The 21885-nt window shown below is 32.3% G+C and overlaps 1 protein-coding gene and 3 pseudogenes across 2 annotated transcripts; 3 read left to right on the plus strand and 1 right to left on the minus strand.

The window, feature by feature from the left end:
• The first annotated feature begins 10699 nt into the window (after positions 1–10699).
• LOC149519930 (mediator of RNA polymerase II transcription subunit 32 pseudogene) lies at positions 10700–11101 on the plus strand (annotated as a pseudogene).
• A 318-nt stretch (positions 11102–11419) lies between these two features.
• MED32 (mediator of RNA polymerase II transcription subunit-like protein) lies at positions 11420–12466 on the plus strand. The gene is made up of 2 exons (XM_022906654.2): positions 11420–11556; positions 11654–12466. Exon 2 carries the CDS (start codon positions 11672–11674, stop codon positions 12101–12103), a length of 432 nt encoding a protein of 143 aa, XP_022762389.1. The 5' UTR covers positions 11420–11556; positions 11654–11671; the 3' UTR covers positions 12104–12466.
• A 3204-nt stretch (positions 12467–15670) lies between these two features.
• LOC111308334 (uncharacterized) lies at positions 15671–19345 on the plus strand (annotated as a pseudogene). The gene is made up of 4 exons (XR_016332016.1): positions 15671–15718; positions 16016–16285; positions 16390–16451; positions 16910–19345. The product of XR_016332016.1 is annotated as an uncharacterized LOC111308334 (transcript).
• A 57-nt stretch (positions 19346–19402) lies between these two features.
• LOC111308061 (ATP-dependent Clp protease proteolytic subunit 6, chloroplastic-like) lies at positions 19403–21442 on the minus strand (annotated as a pseudogene).
• Positions 21443–21885: the final 443 nt, after the last annotated feature.

Raw genomic sequence — 21885 nt, forward strand, 5'->3', positions numbered from 1 at the left:
GACTTTATTTTGATAAGCTCAGAAGGATTACAATATCAATAAGCTTTGAAGTTTAAGTTCAAGGCATCCAACAATGAGACAAAATATGAGGCATTGATACCTGGCTTAAGATTAGCAATCGAGCTAAATATTCAATATATAACCATGTATAAGGACTCGTAATTAGTGATTGATCAGATAAATAGAGAGTTCGAAGCTCAAAAAGAAGGAATTAAAAAATATCTTAATAAAGTACTAGCACTAGTGATTAATTTTGAGAAAGCTAAGGTAAAAAAGATACCGAGGTATCAAAACTCATCGGTAGATTTCTTATCTAAGTTGGCTTTAAAAATAACAATAGATATTTCAGATTAAGCACTGATAGAATAATTGGTGCATAAAAGTACCAAAAAAAGTTCATAAGATAAATCACGAAAAAAAAAAACTTGGATGACCCTAATTAAGACATACCTAGCCACGAGAATAGTACCTAAAGATAAGATCTAAGCTAAAGCATTAATAAGGAAAGCTTATCGGTACACGATGATCAATGAGAAACTATATAAAAGATCTTTTAGCCTACCTTATTTAAGATATGTTGATGAGGAAGAAGTAGACTATGTCTTGTAAAAAATTCACGAAAGAACATATGAAAACCACATCAAACCTTAACCATTAGCTTATAAAGTGCTTAGGTAAGGCTACTATTGGTGTACCATTAAAAAGGGATATGACCAAACTGGTCAAAAGATGCAATAAATGTCAAAAATTTCTTCCACGTGCAACATCTTCCTTTAATCGAGTTGGTTCCTATCATTAGCATGTAGCCCTTCATGCAGTGAGAATGGATGTCTTCGGACCATTCACCCTAGCCATGGGTCAAGGAAAATTTTTTCTAGTAGCAGTAGACTATTTCACAAAATGGCTTGAAATTGAGGCCATGGCCACTACGATAGAGGCTCAAGTCGAGAAATTGTATGAAAAAACATAGTTTGTAAATTCAACTTACCTCGATCTATAATAACAGATAATGATAAACAATTCAAAAACTTGAAATTCAAGAAATGGTGTTAAAAGCTTCATATTAACTTGAGATTCACGTCGGTCATCCACCTTCAATTTAATAGACAAGTCAAAGCGATGAATAAAACGATATTAGAAGCCTTGAAAAAAAGATTAGATGAAGCAAATGGGAAGTAGGCTGATGAACTACTAAGGATACTATAAGCCTTAAAGATGACCACTAAAGTACCAATAGGTAAAACCCCATTCCACTTAACACTCAGAACGAAGGCTGTGATACCTGTTGAGATCAATTTTTTAAGCTTAAAAGTCAAATTAAGGTCAAAAGAAGAAAATAAGAAGGCTCTAAGGGCCAACCTAGACCTCGTTGAAAAACATAGAGATATAACATTAACACGGATAGTAGCTTATTAATAGAGGTTATCCAAATATTATAATAAAAAGGTTTGACACAAGCACATTAGGAAAGATGACCTGATATTTAAAAAAGTTGAAGCTTTAAGAGTAGATGATCGAGGTGACAAGTTAGCCCTGACTTGAAAAAGGTCATATCTAGTTAAAGAGGTCATCTGTGATGTGACTTACAAGTTACAAGATATGAATGGTAACATTATCCTAAAGACGTGAAACGTGAATAATTTAAAACTCTATTACCAGTAACTCGAACTAAATCGAGCTCACACTTGTAACCCAAAACTCAATGATGACAAAACAAATTATGTTCATTCGATGATGCTTACGTTTATTTTTGGCTCACACCCAACTAACCTAACAAAATTTGACCTGGTACTTGGATGAATTCTCAGGTTAATTTAATTTTAGGTATTCTTGGGTAATTAAGTAAATATTTAGCCTATTTAACTGGGCTTGGCCAAATCAATTTCAAATAAATCAAACGTTGACTAATTTTTTCTAACTGACCAAAGGTAAATCGATAGAACTCATGTTACGATGATTAATTGCGCTTAAACTTGTTTAGATAAAGAAAAAATAATAATAAAACCAAACTGAACTGAAACTTAAACAAAATATATTTGATTTCTTGTTAAATGATAAGATCAATACAAAAAATGTCAACAAATGATTTCTATCTGAGGTCACAATGAAAATCAACCTTGTATATCAACATTGTTAAATAAAAAATTTACCAAAAGCTAAAAAAAAAAGAACTATTTGTCAGCAAAAATAGTAACAACAACAGCGACACCCTTAGTCCACCTCAGCCTGAGCCTCCCTAGCCTCGTCCACCTCAACCTTGGTCTTTAAAGTGGCCTCAAGCTTAGCATCAAGTGCCCTATTTTCATCCTTATTCTTTTCCTCTTCTTCCTCCTTTTTAAGGCTGATTTAAAGGAGCTTTGATATAATATTATTGATATAAATATAAAAAAGATCGAGATTGAGGTCAACAAATTTGAATCACACATTATCTTTTGCCAATTCAAAGGCACCGAGCATATTATCTTTGAAGAACTCCACTTGAAGTTAGAGGAATTCGCTGAAGGCCTTAAAGTTCTCAATAGCTTTTTTTTTCAGTTTTTCTTTCTTTTTCTTTCCAGCCTTTAACTCTAACCTCAGCCTTGATATCTCAACCAAAGCATCATTAAGCTTCAGCTCAACTTGCTCTCTCATAGAATCAGTCAAGGCTTTCTCAATCAGGATGGCCTCTAACTTGGTTGTCAACTTGTCACTCTTCTTTCTCTACTCAACATTCTTTTTATGAGACACATTAAAGTTGGACCTAACATTGCTTAGAGCGTCCAAGCTCTTTTTGTGCTTTTCACTTAAGATGGCCTTGTCTTTTTGGACCTTTAATAGGTAAGCCATGGCAAGATAAATGTGGTAAAAGGCTGGCTGGTGTTGTCAAGAGGCTAAGATGGGAACTTTTGTTAAACTACATATGACGAGCTCAGATTTAGTAAAAACAAAAATGAAGAACAATGAAAAAACTAACCTAGAGTCAAGCGATGCTTACTAAAGGGAGGGGCTGCGACCTTACAGAACCTCTTTGCCACGTCGAGGTTTTTTATGGGATCAATAGGAGTAAACTCTAGCCTTATGCAAATCTTCTCTGAGCAGACCTTAACACCATTACCTTAGGATTGTCCAAGGTAAAAAAGAAGACTTCAACCATCGATTTCTTGACAAAAAAGGTACTATGGAAGAAAGCTTTCGATGAGTTATAGACTTCGTCTTTCAACTGATGGGGGAATGGTGGGTCGAAATGCTTGATAGTCTGCCCACTATGGGGTTAATGGCTTTATTCCTTCCTTGAGATAGGGCCCTGAGCTATAACTTCTTACCCTAGGCCTTTTTAGGCCTTGTTGCGCGCTAGAAAAAAGAGAAATTGAAATCTTTGTTGGCAAACATCTCTATAAAATTAAGTTAAAAATTACATAAAAAATAGATTAAAAAAATCCTATGAGGTAATTTCACACCTACCTCAGTACTTTATCTCATTTATTACTTCAATGGAGGTCAACTCATGGGCATCTATAATGAGCTCCCTTTTATGAGTACTCTATTATTTTATCTTGATTTGATGAATCTAAGATAAGGAGAGCTCCTGGCACATCTACAAAAGTGTTAGGCTTATTTATAATCTTTCAAGTCTCGACCCTAGCCTTAGTCTCAACCTCAGTTTCACTATCCTCATTTTATTTTTTACTTTTAAAGGTTAAGTAAGTGTAGCTTTCAATTTTTTATAGAGTTGGGCAACCAACAAATCATTTTTTATTATGTCGAGCTGTTATGTAATACCATTTCCTATCGTTGAGGTGCTTTTTAATGAAAAAAATTCTCTAAATAAAAGAAGATCAAGAAGAATATCTAAGCATTGCCAAATAATGATAAAATATACTATGTATCGTATAAAATTAGGAGTAAGCTGAGTGATAATTAAATTATAAGAATTAAAAATTAAAACAAATAAAAAATGAATTGAAAACCTTAGATTGACCATGAATGAATCCCAATATACATAGAGTTTATGTGGCTCGAGTCTGTTGGTGACTCGATCTAAAGAGTTTGGCATTAATATACTATACATTTCTATAAGAAAACAAACGGTTGTCATTAGAGCACAGACATGATAAGGTAAACACATGTTAGGACAATAAGTGGGATTAACCTTCTCTTTAGTTCTCTTATCACATCCTTAGGGATCATATCAAAATCATAAAGAGTATATATAGAAACTTCAGTCAACTCATCATGCTCCGTAGGATTCCTTTCTTCCCTATCACTTTCCCCAGCAAGGATACTTTTTTCCTTCTGTTCCTCCTTAGAACCGTCCTTATTTTAGAATCTTTACTGTTAGAAGACTCTAACTTCTGAATAAGAGTAAGATTTCAAGATAAAACTATGGCTGAAAACAACATGAGCTCGAGGGAAGAAGAACAAGGTAGAGAACCCTTAGGAAAAGAAGTAATCTCAACAAGAGTTAACCAGTGAGGAATAGAAGTGACAATGGGAGCATCTATTGGTAGAAGAGCAAAAGTAAAAGAAAATTGGTAAGACTAGACCCCAAAAGGGGGAATAGTCGAAAATGAAAGAAGGTCAGCCATAGAAGCTAGACCAATTTGAGAGACAAGGAAAATAAGTGGATTCTCTAGCTTAAAATCTATCTAAACACACAACTTCTCTATGCTCAGGATCCATTTTTCTCTTGCTTGAGTATTATCATCATTTCGTTGTTGGCCTTTTTTGGCATTAGGTTGAACTAGTAGGCCATCATTTGACTATCACGACCTCTAATGACTGGCAAAATCAGGTCATCATCATCTTGCCTAAACTGACCCCTTAGGTTCTACCCCAAAACTCTCAACCTCTTCAAAACTAAAACTAGAAGACATGATAGAAAGTACATACTGAAAAAAAAACAAAAAGAATGGATGAAAAGAAGAATAACTCTAAGGCCAAAAAGCTTTTAAGGTCAAAAAATTTGGTCAAATTGAGAGCAATGAAAGCAGAAAGGTGGAAAATCAAGGCCCTAATAACCTTTTATATATCCATGCCTCAAATCAGGTGAACGACCTAAGCTATGCCATGTGTCTAAGCATTGTCATAATGTTTAGGTTAGAAGAATATACCCATTAGACAAAAAATTATAAAGTTGTCACCAATCTTTTTTATCTAGATGTGATTGGTCACCTATGTGAATTTATCTTTTCTAAGGTTGTCCTAAGTGTAAACTAAGGTTCCTAAAAAAAATAAGTTCAAGTCTACATCATTAGAACTAAGGTTCGGGACTCAGTTACGTGCATATAATATATTAGCACCCCTTTACGTCCAAAATTGGTATCAAATTAATTATGTGTTATATAAATTAAGCCTTATCAAAGATAGTTTTATCATGCAAATCAAACAATTTCAATATTTTTATTTATTTACATTATATGGTCATACAAAAAAAATTCTATCAAAATCAAATCATGCAATCATGCAATCATACAATAAATATTAAATTACACCAAGCAAAAATTATCTTGCAAATATATTATAAATCATACCAAATATCATGTAATAATATCATGCCTAGATTATACTAAAATATTCATATAAGAATGTCATGCAAATATATTAATTATCATGCAATAATAACAATCATGTAAATATGCAAATCAAATATAATCACATAAATATGTTAGTAACATAATCATACAATTATGCACACAATAAATATAAAAATATGCAATTAGATATCATTCAAAATTAATATAATATCATATCATGCAATAAATATAAAATCATACAATCACATAAATAAATAAATTAATAATCATGCAAATAGACATGCAATTAAATATATAATAATGTAATTAATAATATAAAACACGTCATTAAATATCTAATTATGCAATTAACAATGTAAAACATGCAATTAAATATATAAATTATACAATTAAAAATATAAAACATGCAAATATATATATTATCATGCAATTAACAATATAAAACATGCAAATATATATTATCATGCAATTAAATATATTATCATGCAATTAACAATATAAATATGCAACTAAATATATAATCATGCAATTAACAATATAAAACATGCAATTAAATATATAATCATATAATCACACAAATAAATAAATTAATAGTCATGCAAATATATTAATAAATCACACAAATATATTAATCATGCAAATATAATATTAGTCATGCAAATTCATGCAAAAATGAATACCATGTAATAAATATAAAAATAAGAGTAAGCAATTAAAAATTATAAAAGTTATGTAAAAATCATTAAAAAAAAAACAAAAAAAGAAAGCAAGCAATATACTAATGGATCACAAGTTCCAACAATTTTTTACCCTTCCTTCCAAAAACTCTAATTGGATCTTCTTCCAAAATTGTTTTGCTTGATTGCTTCTTCTTTGTTGATTCAAAGCTTGGCTCAAATTTTTTCTTTTGTCAATAACTTCTATTTGATCTTGAATTTAATTGCTGTGAGGCCCCCTTTTTTATCTTAGATTCAAGGTCCTTGTATAAGGATTGAATTCTTTTTTATTTGGAAGAAATTAATTCAACCGAATCTAGGATTTTTCTCTAAATTTTATTCTCTATGCAATCTTCTATTTTTCAATAGATTGAGCCCAAATTCTTTTCAAAATTATTCAACCATTAAAGTTGAAATCTGAGATAGAATCCAAAAGTTGAATTGAATCCAAGATTTTCCATGCAAAATCCCACATTTCTCTTTTTTATTTTTTACTCTTTTTATTTTTTTTTTTTACCAATTGACTTTGATTCTTTTAACTAAAATAACAAAAATTAAACTAAAAAATTACAACACAAATAAAATTTATGGCTTAATTTTTAGGTTCAAAATTCACTTTTCGATTAAACCCAATTGCACAATCCAAAATAAAAAATCGAAGCCTAAAGAATTTCAAAAAAATCTCTAAACAAAATAAGGTGTTTATAAGCATAGATGGGAAGACATCTTTTCATCTTCCTATTTTAGATTTTCCCACTCAAGCTACCTCTTTCCTCATTTAATGCCATCAAATTGGCCAAACCAGATGGCCCTCCAGGTCAGACTGACTAGACCAAATGGTTCCCCGAGACAAGCCTGACAGATTCCTCACCTGAACCAACTTAACAAACCAACGCTTGATTCACCGCTAGAGTTCAAAACGGAGACTCGAATCCAAACTCCTAAAATAAAACGCAAAGTCCCACGTTGACTAGACGAACTCCCATCCTAATCTCGGATCATTTCGAACAATTGACATCTTGGCAACCCTTAAGCCGACCATGCACTCAACCCAAGGGATGTGAGTGAGATTGAACCTCCACCAAGTTGAACCACGACATAAGGCTAATTCTCTCTTTATGCCGACCTACACGATGACGTCGGTTGTAAGGAATCAAATTTCATGTTGCATTCTTTCACTTATCTGGCAAGAAATGTGTCAATCGCATGCCTAGCAATCTAATATTCGACTACTTGATGGGAGAATAGAATGTTGAGGGTATTTGATGATCAAAAAAGTATAGAAGTTTTTTTTTCTCATTAAAAGCCTTCAACAGATAGTTAGAGGTAATTCGATATTTGTGCTGACCTGACACACTCAATGCCAAGTCAGCTTGAACATGTCGTTATTATCCCTCGATGGCCCCTTATCTCTTATCTGTAAATACAAACGTCTAGGCATCACTAAGGCAAGTTGAATCTAATCTCAATTTCTCACACTACTCTCTTTTTGACCTCACTTATTTTGACTTATGCGTCAGAGTACAAACATAAAGAACATTCCCTGCCTTTACCTCTAACCATTTTTCTCTTCCATTTTTTTCAAGAACGTCCTTAGATCGGAGTTCCACACAAACAAAAATAAAAATTTCATTGGGATTAAAGTCATTTCCCTTTTCAAATGTTAAAAAAATAGACTATTCAAAAATTTTTTTTCAGTTATTGGATTGTGGTTGCCTAGTTAGGTTTGCTGAGCGTGCTCATTGCTGTATCACATACATCCGAGTTCACAAAAACAATTCAGAAATTCACTTTTTGATTTAATTTTTTTAAATATTTGGGTCTAAATGAAATTAAAAATTTATTATTTTGTAAAATTCAATAAATTTGATTTTTTTTATCATTGGTTCAAATATTGTACGTTTCATATGATTTAAAAAATAATTTAAAAATATTACTAATACTTTAGCTTTTAAAATAAATAAATAGATATTTATATGCAATGAACAAAGAGTCAGAGTTTTTTTTTTTAATTTTAAACAATTTTTAAGATAATAATTCAAATCTCTATAACTAATCTCAATATTTATCTTTGACCACAAAAACAAATCTCTAATTTATCTCTTTATATTAAATTTGTTGTTTTCCTTTTTCATTAAGCACAATCTACATGGTATTAGTATCGTTTTGATCTACAAGATAAACAATCTATTTTATTGATTTGAAATTAGAATCTTACAAATTGAGAATGGATTGTATTAAATAGTTACATCTTATTTGTATATCTTTTTTATTTAAATTATATTACATAATTATATTGTTAAAAATAATTATTTATTAAAATAAATATTCATTATTTATTTATTAAATATGATGTGTAATAATTAATTAATTTTTCTAATAACATAATTATAAAACATGATTTGAATAAAATGATGTATAAAATTTAAATTCATCATGATTTGTGAGACAACCACTTGTTAAGTTTGATTTGAGAGGCAATCACTTGTTAAAGTTCGAAGTTGTGATGAATTTAAAAGGTGCTGGTTTTAATTGCTCCAATTTTAGTTGTTATCCATAGATATTTTCTTGTTGTTTATTAAATTTAGGGTTAATGCTATGAATAATTTTTGAACTATAATAAAATGTTAAATGTAAGATCTTAATATTAAAAATTTTTAATGTAATATGTGAATTATGAATATATTAATTAATGTGATATTTATTTCTAATATAATTATTTCAAATAATAATACATAACACATAAATAACTTTTTAAATATTACATTATTTAATAAATTTATAATTTAAATATTATATTAAATATTTTTAAAATTTAAATATCATATTAAATATTTTAATAAATTTAATGACCATTCGTTACATTAATCTTTAAATTTATTCAATTTTTTATATTTCATATTTTAATCTAGTGACAAAAAAACCTTAAAAAAAATAAAAATTTAGGCTCAAACCAACCAATCCCCCCCCCCCCCCCCATAAAAGGACTTTGCACTCTTATGAAAAAATATATATATATATATATATATATATTCAAAATTTCTTGCGATTCCTGACGCATCTTTACTATCTCAATTAATGGTTAGAAAAACTTGTAGTTAAATTTCATTTAACGGTTAGATGCTCAACCAAATGTCACAGTCGAAAAAACGGGGATAGGTACAGTCCTTTCTCACGTTGAGTAGGTAACGATTGCGGACAATGAAATATTTATATTTGTCACTAAAATTGTCATGCTAGGATGATTACGTACATCTTTCTAGTGTTTCTTTATTCACGTTTTCCTTTATGCTACTCTTTCTCTTTTCACGTTTTCCCCACATGATTTCCTACATTATTCTTTTCAGCAAAAATTAAAAAAAAAACCCTTAGACTAATTATTTTGAAGAAATTACAAGTATAAAAAAAATTATAATTATAATTAAGTCTTATATTCATATATAATAAATCATTAAATAATAATTAATAAATTAAAACATAATTAAACAATCAAATTCATAAATTATAAAATTTAAAGAATTACATTACTTAAGTTTTAGAGAAAAGAAAAATACATTAATTATTATCCAACTACTCCGAGTCTTAATTTAAGTAATTAGTCTATCGAAAAGTGATAATTAAAGTTATGTTCTACTGATATTTTATTTTTATTTTATTCATTCTTTATTGATAATTTATTTTTATTTTTTATTTTTATATTCAATTATAAAATGAAAAACAAAAGTATCAATAAAACGAAATCTATATCATCACATTGAATTTTTTTTTTAAACTGTAATTAAATATTAGCAGAAATTGTCTTTTGAGCATCATTTTATTAATTACCCAATTAAGTGTTTTAATTTGGTATTATATACATTGTATGGCCAAATAATGAGTACTTTAACATGTATAAAAAGGCCAAAACCTAATATTTCCAAAGGGAGCAGCCATATTTTGATTTACATCCTCCATCCAATTTATCACAGATACGAAATCTCTCTCTTTCTCTTTTGTTGAGTTCAATAACTTTTCGATTTAAAGGTAATTTATGCATTTTTATGTTAAATGTGCCCATTTGATCTATTCTAAATAAGTTTATTCAATATTTTAATAGTTAATTGATACAGATTATATACATTTTTATTAGATCATTTTATTTTAAATCTCGAAAGTATTTAATTAAGATTCAGAGATTTATTAGGTTTTAGAATAATCAACTGATTCAATTAACTTTTTCTTTTAAATTTGTATGCTATCAAGTATCAATTAGAGAATTGTTTTATTTTTCTATGAAGATTTAGCAGGAGTAAGTTCTACGAAGAATTAGATGTTTTGGTGATGTATCGTATTGGTTTGTTCAATAAAAATTTAATTTCTTGGGGCGAAAAGGAAAAAAAGAACTGTTTTATTGTGTTTCGTTTTTAATTAGTATTGAAAAGACTGAAATAAATGCCCCTCTTGTTTGATTGATGGTTCAATTCAAGAGAAATGGACAAGGTTGTAGATTGCCTACACAATGCCTATCAAGAATTTGTTGCCGCCGCAGCTAACTTGCTTGAAACCAAGGCAGCTGCCAATGGTGAGAGGACGGCAGCCACGGATGCCGCCTTGGAAAACTTCAAGAAGAAATGGGAAGCGTTAAAAGCGGCTTGTGACCAAGCGGACGAGTTGGTTGATTCTGTCAAGCAACGTATCACAGCCAACACCACATATCCCGTTAATCAGGACATGATTGACATCTTCGACCATGCCATAGTTGATTATGATGATTAATCAGAGAAGGTGTTCCATTTTTATTTTCTCGTCATGCTGTCAACAGTATCTGTTTGGTTTCGTTTTTGTATCTTCGCTTTTAAAGACTAAAATAAAAAAGCTCAAACTTTGAATAAATTTAATTGGTGTGAGTGTTAATTTTTACAGTTTTTTTTTCTTTTTTCTTTTTTTGAGAATTTGATTTTTATGTTCAATTAAAGTATATAAAGCTCAAGCTCCCAACATTTAATCCAGTTAATTTATACGTTGACATTCTGATTTAATATTCAAATTTTAATACTCGTAAAATTTTTTATTGTATTCTTTTGTAAAAAAATTTAAAAAAAAAAAGTTTTACTTCATTTACTGGCCCAAAGAGGAAAAAGAAACTAGATTTCTAGATTATTTTGGTCCAAGATAAGCTAAACAAAAATCTAATGACCAAACCCAGACATTGCCGAGCAAAGGCCCATTTTTATTTCCCACATAACGGCGTCTTGTCATCCGCATTCGGCGGCTGTAGTAAAGTCTACCTTTTGTCTCCCCTGTCAAGCTGAAATAGGTTTCTCAATCAACGACAATCGGATTCCCAGGTAACATCTACCACCCGATTAATTGCGCCTTATGCTATTAAATTTGTTTGGTTCTGTTTTAGGATAGTTTGATTTGGTCTGTTCGTATAATTGACAGTCAAAAAAATTGGGAGTAATGGACAACATGGTAGATTCTTTAAACAATGCCTACCAAGAATTTGTTGCTGCCGCAGCTAATGTTCTCGAAACGAAGGAATCTTCGGGCGCTCAAAAGACACCAGCCACCGATGCTGCCTTGGAAAACTTTAAGCAGAAATGGGAATTGTTCAGAGTGGCTTGTGATCAAGCTGAGGAGTTTGTTGAGTCCATCAAACAAAGGATAGGATCCGAGTGCCTTGTCGATGAAGCCACCGGGTCTATGGCTGGGAAGTCGGGGCAGTCAACTGGCCTTCCTCCCATTAGTGCTGTTCGTTTAGAGCAGATGAGTAAAGCTGTCCGGTGGCTTGTGATTGAGTTGCAGAATGGTTCCGGAAATGCGGGTGGTGCAGCTCATGCCCACCCTTCTGCTCCTTTCGATGCTAGATTCTCAGAGGATGCTGCTCAGTAGGTATCGGTTGTTGTTTTATACACAGGAACTCCACAAGTGGCTTTGAATGTCTGTCCCATGTTAATTTTATAACTCAATGTTCATTTCCTTATTTACGGTTGAATAGACATATGGTAAGCATTTAAAGTCACTTGCGGAGTGATAATAATCCATAGATATATGTGTTAAATCTGTGACTATGTTGTTTTCAGTTGGTTGATGTAGAATTCTAACGGCATGGCATCTTCTGTTTTACTGCTACAAGTCTAAGAAATGATGTAAATTATAGTGGGAGGATATTGCTTTGTGGGAAGCATCCCATCTCAAAGCTACCTACTTTTGATCCTTACAAGTTGGATAAAGTCATTTATTTTTGTTTTAGTATCATTAGAAATTTATGGTCCTACTACCTGATTACGGTCATGGGTGAAGTGAATTGAGATCCTTTACTTTTTTTACCATGTGGCTGCTCTCCAGATTTTGAATCCACAGCATTCCATTTGTCAGCCCCAGAATTTTATTCGCACCAGAGAATGAACCTTATATTTGCATTGTTGTGTAAATCAGTTCTTTGCTCATAGTATAATGTTGCCTTCCTATCAATGACACTGTTACTCATTGATTGAGTGTAAAAAAGCAAGGTCATATGTTATAAGAAAACGGAGTGTCTTGTTCGTTGAATATATGGGCATCTTGATGATTCATGGTTTAGAACTTTAGATAGTGTACTGACTTCCATTGTTGATGTTCACTTTATATAATATTACCTCATTGGTGTGTTATAGTACATGTTAACTTTTAACATGCTCAATAGTTAAAAAATGTTCTAGATTATCTTGGCAAATTTTTCATTGCCAAATATGTTGTTTAATAGCTTATTTTGTTTAAATCTTGATTTTCCTGTAGTTAGTATCTAACAGTTTTCTTTGTGTAAATTAATTCTGATAATAATTACTGTTCATATTGTCCTGTTAAAATTGTCAACCATTTTGAAGGCCAACCAAGAAGCTTCCCTTGGTTTGAGGACATAGCACATATTTCATATTTTCATACATTGGCACAAGCACAAGATGGTTGACACATTCACTCCACAAATCCTGTGCATTGAAACATTACTATATCTGCATTTTTTTTTTTACAATTTAGGATATTAAAAATATATACTTAATTCATTGAGTCTTCCCTTGTTTAAGAATCATAGATAACGGAAATATTATGTAGACAATATGTATGACTGTATGTGCAAATTTCTTGACCAAAATGCTTTATAATTCTCATGAATGAAAATTCTTTAGGTTAACTAATCCTAAGTGTCTGCTAAATTGCCACTTTTAAAATAAAAATGAATTCTTCTGTGAAACCCGGGATTTCTCTACTTGTATTTACATTCAAGATGGAGTATTTTGAAAGTTTTCTGCAAGTTTAGTAACAAATAGACATACTAGTTGATCCATAACTTAGGACATGATGTCGACTGGCAACCAAAAAAAAAAAAAGGCCCTACTATGTTGGAGACCTTGAGTTTTTGGCTGATATTAAGTTCCTCTACAAAGAAGCTACACTGCATAGCTTAGTGATTTTCTCACAGATGCATATATTGCAGCCAGTATCAGTAAGTTTAGATACACACAGAGCCTAGTCATTTCGTGTGAATGCTAGTGTGTTATGTTTTATAGCACTAAAAATTCTTCATTTAGCAGTCTTAAATTTATTGGTTTCATATATCTTAAACCCCAAAGTTATTGGAAGAAGGATTATGTCTTTTGTTATTCACAGAAGTAGAGATGAGAAAACTGAAGCAGAAAGATGAAAAAGAAAAGTGTAAACATGTGGTGAAATTTTGAGAATACAAACAAGTTGCAGGTGACAATTTTTTGTTGCTTTTCAGGAGGTTGGTGATGTTGCAATAGTATATAGCTTGAAATGTTGGTCGAATGCCAGATTCATAGCCTTTTAGACACCTTGTTCTTCTTCTCCTTAATGTTTTATGAAAGCTTGTGTTTAAACTTCTGGCAAGCTGAGTGGGAGGGATTCGTGCCTTTGAATTCTCATGGTCATTAGAGCCCCGACTCGCATTTGGATTTAGTTGTTAGGCACGTATCCAGGTTTATATCTAGAGAGAACCATAGCTTACTTATGTTCACATTTGCCATCCTATGTATAGGCCAGCTGCTGCATCCTATCGCAGCAAGAAGCCCCAACTACGGCTGCCTGCATTGTTCATAGGTGCTGCAGGATGGTCCCTGATAGGGAAGGAATATTATCATGAAGCTAAAAGAAATCAAAACTTGGCCCAACTTTATCATAATTTAAAGTCAAACCCACCAATTGAGTAAAGATTATTCATGCAGATTTATTATTTACAATGCACAGACACAACAAAAAGTGAGGAATCCAAGGATCTCACACATATAAAGCAGGTATGCATGCAGAGTTTGCTAAATGAATGATCTGCTTCGCTTTGCCATTCTTCTACCCACAATAGGATCGACTCTTTGCAGCATCTAACAATAGTATATGGTGAACCCGTACGTCACCTCATCTAATAAAACATCATCATCTTTCGCTTCTTGGTCTAGTAACAAAAAAGCCTTAAAGAAGACATTAGAATTTAGGTTTAAACCAAGCTATCATCTTTCCCTTTTCATGTTATAAGGCGATGCTCTCCTTTGAAACAAAAAAAAAAATCATCAATTTCACCCAGCAAAGCCCTGCAAGGATAGTAGTACTTGGAGATTCCCACCTCTTAACCAAATTTAAATGCTGTGATAGCTTACATCCGTTTGGTTTGACTGGAAATAAATGGCAGATTATACAGAATATGTTACAAATGTCCTGAGCATTTAGAGTTTAAAATAAATACTTTTTTAATCCCTAAATTATATCACTTCTCATCATTCATATTTATAAAAAAATTACACGATTAAGTGTTAAAATTTTATTTTCATCAAATATTTTATACAATGCCCTAAATTTGGTAAATTGATATGGTAAAAAAAATCACCAAATAATATTATGACACGTCATCTATTTTTATTGATTAATATTTGAAGTATCAATAATTTGAATAACGCGTTAATTAATGATGTTAAATAAATTTTTTAATAAATACCTAGAAGTAGTATTATTAAAGGTAAAATTACATTTTTTTTTTCATTTTTTGCAAGCAAGCTTCATTATATATAGTTGGGGAACAATTAAAAAATAGCAAAACCCAAACGAACGTAGCCTTTTTCATTCTTCAGTCCTCTCTGCCACTTTGTCTTCTTTGAATTACGTGTTTCAACTTCTTCCTTTTCCTTCTCTTTAAGCAGGCTTTTCTCTGTTAATTCTGTTTCTGCATGATCGGTCTTTCCCTGTCTCTCTTGAAAGCTTTGTCTTTTTCTCTTTTTCTTTCTTTGGAATTTCTCCAATCCCTTTCGCTCCAAGCTGCGATTCCAGTCAAAGAGCTATCCTTCAGCTGCTTACGTTTAAAATGTTAGAGGCGTGATTCCACTTTCTTCACCTTTTTTCTTAAGCGATTCCCGTCATAATGTGCTTTTACTCTGATTACTGACGGGGTTTCTTTCTTTTTGTTTTCGAAGATCAATGGATTTCAACCTGGAAACACGGACGTTGCATCGCTGGTTTGCTCAAGTATGTGATGTTGGTTTCTTTTCTCTTGTTACTAGCATTACTTTTTATGGCCTTTTTCACTTTAATTTTCAGTGAATAATTTATATAAACGCTTTGAATTATAACCCGTTATCAGTTGTTTAATGTTTTTGTTGGATAGGTTTTAACAATTATATTCCTTTTTAAGTGGAATTTAATGTTTATCAAGGACTTAAAAGAGTACTGGAGTTTCTGTCAAATTATCATGGTTGATGTGCTGAGTGAATTTTATATTATTTATTTTCCTTGAATTGAATTTGGGTTTAAGGTTTTGCGCAGGTTGGAAATCTTCTGCTTTGATTATTGTGGAGTCTCGTACATGTTATTATCAACTTATGCTACTTTACACTGGGCATAGCTAATGTGCTTCAAAGCTATCTTATCTCTTGGGGACTACTGAGGAGATACAAATCCCTCTATGTAGCTAAGCTCCGCTATCTGACTATTGTGGTAGAAAGTGAAGAAGCTTACGAAACTTCGAAAATTATTGAGCTTTTGCAGTGGCTTGAAGTCGTTGGTAGTAAACATGTTTGCCTTATGATAAGGAAGGTGGGAATTCTGGATTCTCACTGTTGCTAGATTAATCAGGTGAAGATGTATCTGATGTTTTTGTATTCAATGTAATGTTTTTTTTTACCATTTTGTTGTTCTAGGAATACTGAAGAAATCAAAGGACTTCATCTTGGAAAAGTTGGATGGTGCAATATTGTTTCGAGTACGATCCTCTCTGCTCATGGTAAAATTTAGTCTTTTTCAAAGTTCGGCATGACTCATTAACTTCATTTACTCAATATAAATTGGCTAAATGGCTAGCCAGTTGCCAAAAACAAACTGTCATGTTGATCTTTGATACATGAAGATTCGTTATGATACCATGCAACCAAAAAATTGTAGTTACATTACTAAGGTGGCACAATCTTGAACCTCCTATAAAAAGCCTGATACATATTTGTAACATTTATATTGGTCTCATTCTTGACTGCTTTTGTACTCTTTGGATTCTTAGGTTTCTTTCTGAAAAACTTACCTTTGGGTTGCTATTCCATGTACCATATGTTTGCTTAGCTCCAACTCTGTGTAATGTTATTGGATTATTTTTTGACATAATTGATACAAATGGAATGTTACCAAAGGTGCTAAACTACGAGCAAACCTTCAATCTATGTTATGCAGGACACTCGTGAAAATAATGTGCTACTAGACCAACCACATATGACTCTGGAGTTTGCATCATTTTCTGATGGGAAAGAAACAGTGACCAAAGCAGCCAATATACTTTTTATGAAGTACTTAAACTTAGGTGCTACTGACCAAAATCAGGCAGAGCAAATCTTCACTGAATCTCAAATGGGCGAGGCACTCAAACTGTTGGTTTGTGTTACTTGTCTGATCTACTTGGTGGTTGTTACAACCAGTTTTCTTTACTAAGTTAATTTGACTTTTGGAAGTTGATCTTCTTTTCTTTTAGGCAGCAGAGGGCCAGAATCTGATCTTTTATTAGTATATGGATCTGCCAGGTGCCACTTAGGTTTCCCTGCCTGGAGAATTCGATAGACTGAGATTCTGTGAGTATTCTCTTGACATAAATTCTTTGGGATCAGGGAAAATACCTTGTTGTTTTGTTATCCATTAAAGATGCTTATTATGGGATTCTGTCTGATGAAAGACTTGCAACTTTCTAAATGGTCTCTTCTTCAAAATATCATTTTTTTATAAAAGGAAAAAAAAAATGAAGAAATGTAGATCTGGTGGATTGTTTCTTAGACAGAGAGAAGAATAATTCATGCTTTGGTTCCTCTATTCATTTATGCTTTGCGATTTGAAGGGAAAAGTAATGCTTAGCATTGAGGAATTATATAAAAGCTCCATTCAGTTTATTGTTGTTTTGAGATTTTTAAGGATGTTCTGTTTTTACCGGGCATGATCAGTTGTGTTAGAAGTATTTATTTAGGTTTCATTTAGTTGGTGCTTTTGTTTTTTGCTTTTGTTATTTGTCCCTCTTCTTCAGTTCATTTTTTATTTTTTTGCTTTTTTCACTCTATTTTTAAAAAAGCAAAAAGAACAAATAGCAAAAGCTCAAATTTAATGCAGCCTAAATTTAGTTAACCTATTGCTGTCTTACCTTGAGTGCTGATGCAGTGTTTGCATAGATTCAACTTTGAGAGCTGAAAGTTACAGTCATTGCAGAGCTTTAGCCCTTCTTTTTTGTGTGAATAAATCTGCTTCCTTACATAGAATTATAAGTTTCTTCTTCTTCTGTTTAAAGAGACGTATGGGACCCTTGAAGTCCATGAAATATGGGTCACTAATTAAGGCTATTTACAAATTCACACAATGTTGCGGCAAAACTATGGTAAGTTGTTTGCCCTTTGACTTGCACTGACTGTATGTCTCGAGTACTAATAAGTGCAATAGTGACAATAAAAATGTGAATGGTGTTCCAAACTAGAATAAAGGTAATCAGTTCAATTTTTTTTCTTGTTATGATCTGTAAAGCTCCAAGTTTACTTCTCTCTCTGTGCTAGCATAATCTGCTTTACTGTTTAGATTGTTCAAGAGCTAGCCTAAATTCCATTTATTTAGTTAATAACTGATCTATTCAAAATTTATCTAAAGTATCAACGGATATTTGACTCAAGCGACAAAAAGAGTGTACTCTTCGATTTTTTGTTGAGTTCAAACCTAATAGAAAATTATAGAAAAGTAATTTCCCATAAATTTACTACATCCAGTGTAGATAGGAAACATATCACCTATAATCATTATATTATAATTGATCAATCACAATTTAAAATTGTGTGGAATCCATCAAATTTTTATATGAAACTCACACTTATAAGTGGTAAATCCTTAAATAATTTTTGAATATGATTGGATAATTGTAGGATTATAGTAAAATAATTATAGGTGAAATGATTTTGTGTAGATAAATCTGTTAGGACCAACCTAAACAAAGCTCAAGAAAACCCTACCGCTTAACCAAAAATTTTCTAACGAAATAATTTTGTTTTCATGAGACTAATAAGAGGTTATTGTTAATGTTTTGGGTAAATTGAGTGTGTAATAAAAAATGACAATTGAATTATTGGGAATCTGATCTGAATTTTCATCTTCCAACAGGTAGATGAGGTGCTCCAATGAGAGATCATTTTCCTAGACAAGTTGTGTTATACTAGGAATAGATGTCACTTCCCGGATATAATAAAGCATTTTTCAAAACTCCTGCATGGTGATTTAGTTGTTAGATCATCAGAGTGTTTGTTAATCACAAAAGTAACCCATTATTTGCAGACAGCCAAATCAGATGATTCCAGAGCGACATCCAGATGAAAAGCAGCTGCTTTGGTATGGAAAAAAGTCAGGTGGAAATCATAGAAAACCTTATTCACGAAGGTCCATAGGGCAAAAAAGAAAGCTTGCCCATAAATAAAACAGGGTTTTCCTGATAGCCCTCAGCTTGAAGCCTTGAACGATTAGGCATGGAACTATTGACAGAATCCATTATAACTCTCAGTGGCGTGAAAATAATTTATTTCAACAGAGCACCATTTACTATTCTTGTAGAGGCCCAGAGAAAATCATAATTTCAAATAATTAGCATGTAGATTTATAAACACCAATGCAAAACATGATTACAATTGCCAATAATTATGAAAGTAAGCTCTAGAACATCAAGGCTGGTAATGAAGTTAGCAGCGAAGGATTCCGTGAAGTTCAATCCGAGTTTAAAATTCTGTTTCCAATACGCCATCAATGAGCCCATAGTCCATGGCCTTGTGAGAGAATCAGAGAGCTAACAGGAAGATAGAACACTGGTTAGTCTTTTCTTTCAATTTGTTGAAACCGTTTAATGCCATGACGTTTAAAACACAAAGATATCACTATAATAGGCCCTTAAAAAGGGAAAATCAATTCGAACTTGATTGTCACTCTCTTTACCTCCTGCTCGTACGTAAGTAAGAAGAAAGGGAAGAGGGATAGGCATCAGGCAGGATGGTTTCAGCTAACATTGATGCTGAGAGCCATTACCTCATGTTTTAACAAAATCAGAAAGCAACATTACCTCAGAAGCAGATAAGTAGCGGTAACTTTCTGTGTATTGTTGCACTTTTTCAAAAGGTTGGCCAGTGAAAGCCGCATACATTTTGTCAATTTTCTGCAACAAAAGTTGCAGGGTGGAAAAAGGTAAATGTTTAGCAGAGTATTTCTGCGCTTGGTAAGTATCTGTATGACCATAGCAAAAGCTGTTATATGAAAAGGAAAATTTAGAAAGCATAACATGGAGATTGATCCCCTTGATTCATTGGTAGCTTACTCAGAAAAATGCAAAATATAAGAAAGAGGAAATTACACAGCGAGATTGAACTGCTTCATTCACTTGATGTCTGACATCTTCAACATGACCCTTCAAAAAGAAAGAAGCAGAACCAATCAATTTTAATAAGTACATGAGATGTGATTTCATGTTTGTTACACAGAGTTCAAGAATTTGAAAATAATTTCATAGTGTCTCTAATTTTGTCCCAAGAACATGAATTTATCTTCTACAGCACAACAAGCTTCATTCAGTTGTAGTCTGCCTCTCGAACAACACAGCCAAGACATGCATTAGCTATTTCAAATCTTCTCATCCCCCTTTTACAGCTTTTCTTTTCTAAATGTAGCGACTAGTAATGCAAACCAAGAAGTTAAATCATAACCCACATCCACTTTGTGGTTGGTGTATCATAGTGCGTGCATTTGGCATTGCTTAACGGATCCCCTTTTCTCCACCAGCACGAAGAAGTGCTGCTTGGCTTGCAACTACTCCAAAACAAACTGTGCCAACCTTTGGCTTTATCTGAAATAATGACCAATTCATGCTAGCAAAATAAGAAGTTCGAATAAAGAAAAATACAAAAGAATGGGCCCACAAGAGTTTAAAATCTCACTCAAGATATGCAATCATAAATTGCCAACATAGAATAGATGCTTCCACCAAGGCAGTTCAAATGCACCGGACAGGGAACAGGTTAAAGTAACAAACTCTAAGTAGGTTCCAAAATTATGGATTTAAAGCTCTATGTACCAAAAGGAAAAAATAGAGAATGCTGGGGCAATTAGTAAAAACATGACTACACCAGAATATCTGCATCCTCATCAATAGCAGCCAGAGTCACAAAGCTGTGATAAACTCTTTGAGCAACCTGTGAATTGACTGGTTGCCCAATGAATATGATACGGTTCCTGAATAACACTGTTGAAAGGTCCAAAGGCCCTCCTGGAGTCATTACTGCTGGCACCACGGGTGGATTCCCCTTTTTGGCTTCTATTGCACCATAGCTGTACATAAAAGGCATTATGATATCTGTATCAAATACACCAGAATTATGGTATGCTTGGTAGAGGAGAACGAAAATGGTCTCATCCAATAAGCAACCTACAATATCAGTTACGAGGTAGCAAAACCTAAGTATTAGATGAAAGGATTTTCCTTCCTAAGTCCTAACACAATATAGAGGACACATTCCAACTTCATAACTAAACCATCAATGAATTTGTCCTTTTCAAACCGATGACTACAAGTCTACAAGTAGAGATCGCCTGCGGTTGATACTTGACAAACTTTGTACGCATCATTCATATGCATTAATGACATAAAACACAAAAGCAGTAATATAAAATTGAAGCAAAGAGATAGAGTAACAAACCTTGGATTGGAGTCATGGAAGCCCATCTTGTCGATCTTAAGTGGTAGCCCAGAAGTTCTATAAAGATAACGCTGGACACATAAAACCCATTTTATATCTACACGACCAGACATCACTTGCAATTAAAAATATTAAAAAAAATGGAATTTAACTAACATAAAATTATAGCTCTACAAATACACTGGCAAGCACAAGATAGCAGAAACAAATAAAATTTTAGAAATTAACGGTATTTTTAATTTTATCAGTTGAATGAGTTTAACTGCAGATAATGCAAGTTTTAATCGAATCAATGGCGTGTAACTCAAATTAAAAAAAATAAATAAAAGGCCAATAAGAAATCAATTAAATTTCGAGAACAGGAAAATTACCTATTGTAGAAGAGTCACCGTACGGGCTTGGTAATGCAGAGTCTATCAAACTCGTCGAGCTTCTAAACATTAAAAGATTTTAAGGAAA

Source organism: Durio zibethinus, chromosome 2 (genome assembly GCF_047325235.1).
Source record: "Durio zibethinus cultivar Kanyao isolate XHJ-2024 chromosome 2, ASM4732523v1, whole genome shotgun sequence".
In the NCBI taxonomy this organism is placed as follows: Eukaryota; Viridiplantae; Streptophyta; class Magnoliopsida; order Malvales; family Malvaceae; genus Durio; species Durio zibethinus.